The sequence below is a fragment of the Eubalaena glacialis genome, chromosome X (genome assembly GCF_028564815.1).
Source record: "Eubalaena glacialis isolate mEubGla1 chromosome X, mEubGla1.1.hap2.+ XY, whole genome shotgun sequence".
In the NCBI taxonomy this organism is placed as follows: domain Eukaryota; kingdom Metazoa; phylum Chordata; class Mammalia; order Artiodactyla; family Balaenidae; genus Eubalaena; species Eubalaena glacialis.
Genome location: NC_083736.1, coordinates 24623868 through 24634478, shown reverse-complemented (window position 1 = coordinate 24634478; position 10611 = coordinate 24623868). Strand labels below are relative to the sequence as shown.

Sequence of the window (10611 nt, the reverse complement as noted above, 5' to 3'; positions counted from 1 at the left end):
ATATAAATGCAGTCATACTGTATGTGACCTTTAAGACTGGCTTACTTCATAATGAATAATTCTATAGAGTTTCATCAAAGTTATTGTATGTATTGGTAGTTCATTCCTTTTTCTTTTTGTGTAGTAGTTCATAGTATAGATGTACCACGTTTCGTTCAACCATGTACTCTTTGAAGACTATCTGGTTGTTTCCAGTTTGGGGCTAATATTGAAAAATTTACCATAAATTTTTGTGTACGTGTTTCCATGTGAACATAATCTTCATTTCTCTGGAATTAATATCCAAGAGTGCAACTGCTGTATCATATATTTCCAAGTTTAGTTTTTTAATAACCTGCCTGTTTTCCAGAATGGCTGCAACATTTTATATTCCCACGAACAATGTATAAGTGATACAGTTTGCCTCTATTATGCGAGAATTTGTTTCTCTATTTTTTATTTTAGTTATTCTGCTATGTGTAATGATATCTCACTGTGGTTTTAATTTGCATTTATCTGATGGCTGTGATGTTAAACATCTTTTCATGTGCTTTTTTTTTTTTTTTTTTTTTTAAGGGTCAAAACATTTTATTCTCTTAATTTTTTTTTTTTTTTAATAAAGTTAAACAGTAAAACAAAAATTCACAAGCTGCCCTGTCCACCCCCCACCTCCCTCCCCTACCCGCAGTCTTCGGCGCTGGCTCCCTTTCCTTCACCCCACTCACACAGACACCGGGTATCCAACTGAGAAAATGAAACTGCTCTAAGTACGTGGATCATAATGAAGGGAGGAGGTGAACTGTGTCCACATTCGAGGTTAAACTGAGCAAGTCTGCATTTTCTGGGTTCTGGGTGGTTTCCTTTCATTAGCCAAATTGAAAAAAGAAATTCCCTGGACCAGATGCTTCAAAGCTGAAGCCCCCAGGACCGCCAAAGAATGCCTTGAAGATATTGTTTGCATCAAAATCACCCATATTCATGCCCTCTTCATCCAGGTCTTGTCCACTGTCGTATCGAGTCTTTTTCTTGGGATCAGAGAGTATGGTAAAAGCTTCTCCGACTTCCTTGAACTTTTTCTCCTCCTCCTTCTGAACTTCAGCACTGGCTCCACTGTGCCGATCTGGATGGTGCATCAAGGCCCGTTTCCGATAAGCTTTCTTGATCTCGTCCTCAGAGGCATTCTTGTCTACTCCAAGAATCTTGTAGTAATCTTTCCTCTTACTCTTCTTCAGTTCCAGCTGTGCATTTTTTAGGAGCTGTTTGTGTTCTTTTGTTTTCTCCGTCTGATATACTTTTTCATAGTCCCGTACTGCTTCTTCATACTGTTCTGTGTCCATGTAACACTGAGCTCTTCTCAAGTAGGCTTTTATATAAGTGTCATCAAGCTTCACTGCATTTGTGCAGTCTTCTATTGCATCATCTAGTTTCCTAAGCTTGGAATTAACCGTACCCCGATTACAGTAGAGTTTAGCATTTGTTTTTATATTATTGGGGTCTATCCCCAGGGCTTCTGTGTACAGTTCATATGCTAGCTTGTAATTTCCTTCTTTAAATGCTTTATTCCCATCTTCTTTCTTTGCTTTAAGTGCTTTGGCATTTCTGCAAGCGACGCAGGCCTTCTCATGGTCAGGAGCCATCCGGAGAGCTTGGACAAAAAACTGAACCGCCTTCTCGATACAATCTTCATAATAAAGGCAAAGACCTCGTACATATAGAGCATCGGCATTGGTGGAATCCATTCGTAAAATGTCACTGGCCACAGACTGTGCTTCTGGATGACGACCCAGCATTGCTAAACATTCTGCTTTGATGATTTTGAAGCGATGGCAGGCAGGGGCATATTCTAGGGCACGGTCCATGCAAAAAACAACCTTCCGAAAATCCCGCTTCTCAAAATCCGTTTCTGCTATTTTCTCATATTCTATGACTGCATTAGCATTCTTGAACCGAACAAAACTGTCATCCAACCTCACTGACTGCTGTGCATCTCCAAGAGCTTCCCGGAACTTTCCGAGCATCATCAAGGTGGCTGCTCGATTCCCGTAATAGCTAGCATTTTTAGGACACATATCTATGGCTTTTGTATAATAGTTATAAGCTTCATTGTAATCTTTCTTGGCATAGTATGCATTTCCTTGTTCCTTGAAAGACTCTGCTTCCCTCTTCGCTTCCTCGTCGTCTAGCAGCTCTGGCTCGGTCTCCGCCATTACCACATCGCACTCCGCGGCAGCCGCCATCTTACCGCCGGGACCAGAGCTTCATGTGCTTTTTTACCATCTGCACATGTGCTCTTTGGTGAACTTTTTGTTCATATCTTTTGCTCATTTTCAAATTGGATTGTTTATTTTATATTGTTGAGTTTTAACAGTTCTTTACATATTCTAGATACTAGTTCTTTATTGGGTATATGGCTCAAATGTATTTTATCCAAATCTGTAGCTTGTCTGTTCATACTCTTAACTGAGGGTGAAAGTTTTTATTTATGTATTTATTTTTAATTTTTTTAAAAGGTTGAGATTCTTTTTTAAAATTTTTTAATTTTATTATATTTTATTTTTGGCTGTGTTGGGTCTTCGTTGCTGCACGCAGGCTTTCTCTAGGTGCGGCGAGCGGGGGCTACTCTTCGTTGTGGTGCGCAGGCTTCTTATTGCTGTGGCTTCTCTTGTTGCGGAGCATGGGCCCTAGGTGCACAGACTTCAGTAGTTGCAGCATGCGGGCTCAGTAATTGTGGCTTGCGGGCTCTAGAGCGCAGGCTCAGTAGTTGTGGCACATGGGCTTAGTTGCTCCGTGGCATGTGGGATCTTCCTGGACCAGGGATCAAACCTGTGTCTCCTGCATTGGCAGGAGGATCCTTAACCACTGAGCCACCAGGGAAGTCCCAAAAGTTTCTAAATAGCAAAATCTTTAAATATTATGGAGTCCAAAAGATCACACTTTACCTTTATGGGTCATGTTTTTGGTGTCAAGTCTAAGGACTTGTTCCCTAGCCCTAGACCCAAAGATTTATTCTGGCTATTTTGAAAAAAATTTTTTACATTTAAACCTATGATCCATTATGAGTTCATTTTTGTGTAGGCTATGAGGTTTAAATAGAGGCTCATATTTTTGCCTGTGGATATCCAGTTGCTCCAGCACCATTTGTTGAAAAGTTTATCATTTCCTCCATTAAATTGCTTTTCCAGCTTTATCAAAAATCACTTGGCCATACTGGTGTGGGGCTATTTTGGGTTCTTTTTCTGTCCCATTGGGCTATGTGTCTATCTCCTGATCAGTATCATACTGTAGTGATTACTGTGGCTAGATAACATGCCTTGAAATTGGGTACAGTAGTTCCTCCAAGTTTATTCTTTTTGTTAAAAATAGTTTTTATCTTACTTCCTTTGTCTTAACATATAAATATTAAAACAGTCTTGTATGTATCTTTTTAAAAAACTGTTATAATTTTGTTAGGATTAGGATTAAGCCAGTGTATCAATTTGGGGAGAATTGAAATGTTTATTTTACTATGTTGTCTTGCAATCCACGAACGATTGTGGTATGGTACATTCTCTCCATTTTTTTACACCTTAGATTTCTTTAATCAGTCTTTTGTAGTTTTAGCATACAAGGTCTGTATATCTTTTGTTTGATTTGTGCCTAAGCATTTTATTTTTTCAGCAATTAAAAATTTTATTGTGTTTTTAATTTTAGTCTCTATATGTTCATTTCTAATATAGGGAGATAAAATTGAATTTTGTGAGTTTATTTTGTATCCTGAAACTTACTGAACTCACTTATCATTTCTTGGAGGCAGATTTTTTTGGATTTTCTCTATCAATGTCACGTCATCTGTAAATAGGGACAATTTTATATCTTTCTTTCACGTGTATGCTTTTTATCTCCTTTTCTTCCCTTATTGTCCTGGCTAGAACTTCCAGCACCATGTTAAGTAACAGTGGTGAGATACTTGCCTTGTTCTTTTTTTCTTTTCTTTTTCAGTTTATTTTTTATATTGGAGTATATTTGATTTACAATGTTGTGTTAGTTTCAGGTGTACAGGAAAGTGATTTAGTTATACATATACATATATCTATTATTTTTCAGATTCTTTTCCCATATAAGTTATTACAGCGTATTGAATAGAATTCCCTGTGCTATACAGTAGGTTCTTGTTGATTATCTATTTTATATATAGTAGTGTGTATATGTTAATCCCAACCTCCTAATTTATCCCTCCCCACAACCTTCCCCCTTTGGTAACCATAAGTTTGTTTTCTAAGTCTGAGTCAGTTTCTGTTCTGTAAATAAGTTCATTTGTATCATTTTCTTAGATTCCACATATAAGTCATATCATATGATATTTGTCTTTCTCTGTCTGATTTACTTAGTATGATAATCTCTAGGTTCTTGACCTTAGAGGAAAAGCATTCAGTTTTTCAGTGTTAAGTGTAACGTTAGCTGTTAGGTGTTTTGTGGATACTGTTTATCAAGTTTATGAAGTTTACCTATATTGCTATTTTTCTGAGAGTTTTTATCATGAAGGAATGTTGAATTTTTGTTAAAGGATGTTATGTCTATATTCAAGAGATATTAGTTTGTAGTTCTCTTTTTTTGTACTTCATAGTCTGGTTTTGTTGTTAGGGTAATAATGGTTCCATGAAGTGAATTCAGAAGTGTTTCCTCCTCTTCTATTTGCTGTTTTTTTTCTCTTTCTGTTTTCTATTATACATTTTGAAATGCTCTACATTTATTTTCAGTTGTTTCAATGAAATTAAAAATTTTTCTCTTTGGTGGATTATTTACAAGTGTGTGGTTTTTTGTTTGTTTTTGTTTTTCCAACTGTTTGGAGATTTTCCTGTTGTGTTTTAGTTACTGATTTCCAGTTTAATTCCATTTTGGTCAAAGAACATTTGTTTTATGCCCCAGATTATGGTCATTTGATGTATGTTTCGTGGACACTTGAAATAAATTTGTACTCTGCTGTTGTTGGATGCAGTGTTCTATAAATGCCAATAAGATCCTTTTGGTTACTGGTACTGTTGTTTTTTTTTTTAATATTTATTTTATTTATTTGGCTGCGTCGGGTCTTAGTTGTGGCATGAGGGATCTTTATTGTGGCATGAGGGATCTTTAAGTTGCAGCACACGGGATCATTATGGCATGCAGGCCCTTAGTTGCGGGATGTGGGATCTAGTTCCCTGACCAGGGATCGAACCCGGGCCCCCTGCATTGGGAGCGAGGAGTCTTAGCCACTGGCACCAGGGAAGTCCCTGGTTAATGGTACCGTTGATTTCTTCTGTGTTTTTGCTGAATCTGTGTAGTTGTTCTATTAATTGTTGAGAGTGTGATGTTAGAGTATTCAGCTATGACTGTAGATTCATCTGTTTTTTTCTTTCAGTTGTATCAGTTTAGCTTCACATATTTTGCAGCTCTGATACTGGGTCCATACACATTTAGGATTGCTGTATATTCTTGTTTAGTTGACGATTTTTTATTATAGAATGTGCCTCTCTGTCTCTGGCAAATTTCTTTGTTCTGAAGCCTACTTGATATGATATTCATATAACCATTCTTGCTTTCTTTTGGTTATTGTTGGCACGATATATCTTTTCCAATCACTGTATTTTCAATCTGCCTGTATTTTTATATTTGAAGTGAGTTTGTTGCAGACAGAAAACTGTTGAGTCATGCTTTTAAATTTACTTTTCCAGTGTCTGTCTTCTAATTGGCATGTATATACCATTTTCATTTAATGTTAGTAACAGTGTTCGGATTTCAATGTACTTTCTTTTCTTATTATCTCTACTTTTGTTTGTTTCCCTTTTTCTGCCTTCCTGTGGGTATTTGAATAATTTTTAGAATTTATTCATCGATAGTGGGTTTTTTTTTTAACATCTTTATTGGAGTATAATTGCTTTACAATGGTGTGTTAGTTTCTGCTTTATAACAAAGTGAATCAGCTATACGTATACATATATCCCTGTATCTCCTCCCTCTTGCCTCTCCCTCCCACTCTCCCCTCTCCCTCCCGCTCTCCCTATCCCACCCCTCTAGGTGGTCACAAAGTACTGAGCTGATCTCCCTGTGCTCTGTGGCTGCTTCCCACTAGCTATCTGTTTTACATTTGGTAGTATATATAAGTGTATTTAAATGTATCTCTTTGCATCATTCTTTTTAGTGATTGCTCTGAACATTTTATATATATATATGTAAATATAAAGAGACATACTGTACACACACATATCTTATCACAGTCTACTGGTGTCATCATTTTACCACTTTGAGTAAAGTGTGAAAACTTATGTCTTCTACATCCTTTACCCTCCCTCATTTATAATATAGTTGTATTAAATTTTTTTTCTACATACTTTGAAAATCAGGTCAGAGAGTATTATAATTTTTGCTTCAATAATCCAGCCTAATTTAGAAAACTCAAAAAGGTAAGGAAAGCCTTTTGTATTCACCCATGTATTTTCTTTCTTACCTTATTCTTTCTTCGTTTATGATGTCCAAAGATTACTTCTTTTATTATTCCTTTTTATTTAAAGAGCTTTCTTTAACCATTGTTTTAGGGTATTTTGCTGGTAACCAGTTCTTTTAGTGTTCCTTCATCTGAGAATGTCTTGGTTTTCACTTTATTCCTGAAGAATTTTTTTGCTGGTTATATAGTATTCTGGGCTGCCAGTTATTTTCTTTTAGCACTTGAAAATTTTTATGTCAGTTCCATTTGGCCTCTATTGTTTGTGATGAGGAACTCAATCTCATTTGAATGTTTTTTGCCCTATAGGTAATGTGTCATTTCTCTCTTGCTGCTTTCATGTTTCTTTTCATCTTTAGTTTTCAGAAGTTTGACTCTGATGTGTCTTGGTGTGGATTGTTTCAGGTTTATGCTTTTAGGAACTGGCTTCTTGAATCTGTAGGTTCATGTCATTTGACAGATTGTGAAGTTTTCAAGTATTATTGTTCCAAGTGCCTTTTCAGCTCAACCTCTATCCTCTCATCATCGGAGTCCAATGACATGAGTCTTGCTATAGACTCACAGGTCCCTATGTCTTCATTATTTTTATTTTGCAATCTATTTCCTTTCTGTTGTTCTGATTGGGTAATTTCTCTCTTTTTTTTGTCTTTAAGATCATTGATTATTTCCTCTGACACCACACCAGCAGGGGAAATGTGGAGGTACCACCACAATTGCCAGGTGTAGAAGTTCAGATTTCTGCCATAACCCCACTGACTCGCAAGTGAGGGATGCTCTTGGTTACTGTTAATCAAGGTTGGGAGTTCTGGCTCCCCACTAGGCCTCCACTAATGCCTCCCTGACAGGAGAAATAGGGTCAGATTACAGATCCTGAAGTACACGCCACTGATACCATGCAGAATGACTTCTTTAAAATGGGCTCTGGTGAAAGTCATTAATCTCTGCTAAGCCTCCTCTGACATCACCCCAGCAAAGGAAGGAAGGGTCATCTCATTACTTTCTAGGGAGTGGAAGTCTAGTCTCTCCATATTATCTCCACTGACACTGTGGTGAGGAAGTACTTTTTATGCCCAGAATGTATGAAAGTCTCAGCTCCTACTTGGCTTTTTATGACATCATGGCATGGGCAGTTTGGGGTGATTAGTTACATCCTGGTGAGTATGGGAGCCTAGGCTCCCCACAGGGCCTTTCCTGGCATGGGATCTTTCTGAAAATAGGACCTCCATTTTATCTGTCATGCTGGCTGGAGTAGGTTGCTTATTGTGTTAAAATTTTCTGTCTTGTTAGGCTGTCTTTCTCCTACTTTTTTCTAAAGCTGTTTATTTTTTGCGGGGGGGCACTTTTTTTGTTTACAGCCTTTGTTGTTTACAGGTTGCTGGATTCTTCAGCTTCACGTCTGGTGTATTTGAGGCAAAACCAAAGCAAAAAAAAAAAAAAAGAGACAAAAACAGAATTCACCATCATGTTGTTCCATGGGTCCTGATGTCCCTAACCAGTCTCCCTTCTCTGCACAGTTGAGAGTCTTGTTATGTTTGTTTTATATATAACATCTAGACCATTTAGTTGTTTCAGGGGGACATATAGGGAAAAGTATGTCTACTCCATCTTCTTGGAAACCAAGGTCAAACAATTTTTTTGCCGAAATGACCTTCACAAATAGTGAATTTATTTTCATTTTGTGTTTAATTTCTTTCAACCTAGTTATTTCATTCATCCTGTAAGTGTTTCTTTAGTTCCCAACATGTGTTAAGTGTGGGTCCTTTGATGGAATTACATTATTGTGGGAGAGCCTAGTGAGAAAATAGACAGGAAATGATATATTATAGCAGATAAGTTTAGTGATAATTTGTTAGACTATAGTAGTGCTAGAATATCACCTATATATTTTTGTGTTATTTTTAGTGGTTGTTCAAGGAATTGGTATTTGACTCCTCATGTTCTACTTAGAGGTTTTTCACTTACTGTAATATACACTACTATTCTGCTTTGGTAAAATGTATTTTACATGCAAAATGATTTATATAAACATAATACTTATCAGAAGCAGTTAGGTACCATGCAATATATAGAGCATAATTGCAACAAGTGTTTATGCACATAGCTATCTGCCAATATGTATGTGTATATATATTTAGGATTAATGTATAGTAATTTTGTCAATCAAGTAATTATGAAATGATACAAGAGTACTTAACAATGGAATTAGTAACATTCATTAAAGGATATATAAGATAAATACAAATGGGCAATTCTTTTTAAAAAATTAATTTAATTTAATATGATAATATTGAGTTTTTCTTAACATATCACAAGCTAATCATATGATGATAATTGTTGAAACTAGATGGTGTATCCATGGGTTCATTGTACTAATCACTCTATTTTTGTACATGTTAAAAAGTGTCTTTACTAAAAAGTTTTAAAAGGTGTTAAAAATCTCTTTTTTAATTATAGTTGATATAGTTGAGTATAGTTGATTTACAATGTTGTGTTAAATTCAGGTGTACAGCAAAGCGATTCAGTTATTTTTTTTCAGATTATATTCCATTTAAGGTTATTACAAGATATTGAATATAATGCCCTGTGCTATACTGTAAATCCTTGTTGCTTATCTGTTTTATGTATGGTTTTTTGTATCTGTTAATCCCATACTCTTAATTTGTCCCTCTCTCCTTCCCTCTCCCATTTGGTAACCATAAGTTTGTTTTCTATGTCTGTGATTCTGTTTCTGTTTGGCATATAGATTCATTTGTATTATTTTTAGATTCCTCATATAAGTGATATCATATAGTATTTTTCTTGCTCTGACTTACTTTGCTAAGTATAATATTCTCTAGGTCCATCCATATTGCTGCAAATGGCAATATTTCATTATTTTTTATAGCTAAGTATTCCATTGTATATATATACCACATCTTCTCAAGCCAGTTGTCTGTTGATGGGCGCTTGTGTTGTTTCCATGTCTTGGCTGTTGTAAATAGTGCTGCTATGAACATTAGGGTGCACGTATCTTTTCGAATTAGAGTTTTCATTTTTTCTGCATATATACCCAGGAGTGGGATTGTTGGATCATATGGTAGCTCTATTTTTAGTTTTCTGAGGAACCTCCATATTGTTTTTAGAGTGACACTAATTTATACACCAACAGTGTACAAGGGTTCCCTTTTCTCCGCACCCACTCCAGTGTTTACTATTTGTAGAGTTTTTGATAATAGCCATTCTGACCCATGTGAAGTGGTACCTCATTGTGGTTTGATTTGTATTTCTCTAATAATTAGTGATGTTGAGCATCTTTTCATTTGCCTGTTGGCCATCTATATGTTATCTTTGGAAAAATGTCTATTTAGGTCTTTTGCCTATTTTTTGATTGGGTTGTTTGGTTTTTTGTTATTGAGTTATATGAGGTATTTGTATATTTTGGGTATTAACCCCTTGTTGGTTACATCATTTGCAAATATTTTCTCCAATTCCGTAGGTTGTCTTTTCGTTTTGCTGATGGTTTCCTTTGCTGTGCAAAAGATTATACGTTTAAATAGGTCCCATTTGTTTATTTTTGCCTTAATTCTTTTGCCTTGGGAGACTGATCTAAGAAAATATTGCTATGATTTATGTCCGAGAATGTTTTGCCTGTGTTCTTTTCTAGGAGTTTTATGGTGTCACATCTTATATTTAGGTCTTTAAACCATTTTGACTTTGTTTTTGTATATGGTATGAAGAAGTGTTCTAATTTCATTGATTTACATATAGCTGTCCAGCTTTCCCAACACCACTGTTGAAGAGACTGTCTATTCTCCATTGTATACTCATTGCATCCTTTGTCATAGATTAATCGACTGTAGGTATGTGGATTTATTTCTGGGCTCTCTTTTCTGTTCCATTGATCTATGTATCTCTTTATTTTTTTTTTAACATCTTTATTGGAGTATAATTGCTTTACAATCGTGTGTTAGTTTCTGCTTTATAACAAAGTGAATCAGTTATACACATACATATATCCCCATATCTCTTCCCTCTTGCGTCTGCCTCCCTCCCACCCTCCCTATCCCACCCCTCTAGGTGGTCACAAAGCACCGAGCTGATCTCCCTGTGCTATGCGGCTGCTTCCCACTAGCTATCTATTTTACATTTGGTAGTGTATATATGTCCATGCCACTCTCTCACTTTGTCCCAGCTTA

At 36.1% G+C, this 10611-nt stretch overlaps 1 protein-coding gene across 1 annotated transcript; it reads right to left on the bottom strand.

The window, feature by feature from the left end:
• Positions 1-584: 584 nt before the first annotated feature.
• On the bottom strand, positions 585-2229 carry LOC133082067 (dnaJ homolog subfamily C member 7-like). Its single transcript, XM_061178486.1, has one exon. The coding sequence runs from the start codon at positions 2214-2216 to the stop codon at positions 846-848; it is 1371 nt and encodes a 456-aa protein (XP_061034469.1). The 5' UTR covers positions 2217-2229; the 3' UTR covers positions 585-845.
• Between the last annotated feature and the right edge of the window lie 8382 nt (positions 2230-10611).

Excerpts from the sequence above, each read along its gene's own strand:
- LOC133082067 (XM_061178486.1), bottom strand. The coding sequence starts at position 2,216 with ATGGCGGCTGCCGCGGAGTGCGATGTGGTAATGGCGGAGACCGAGCCA.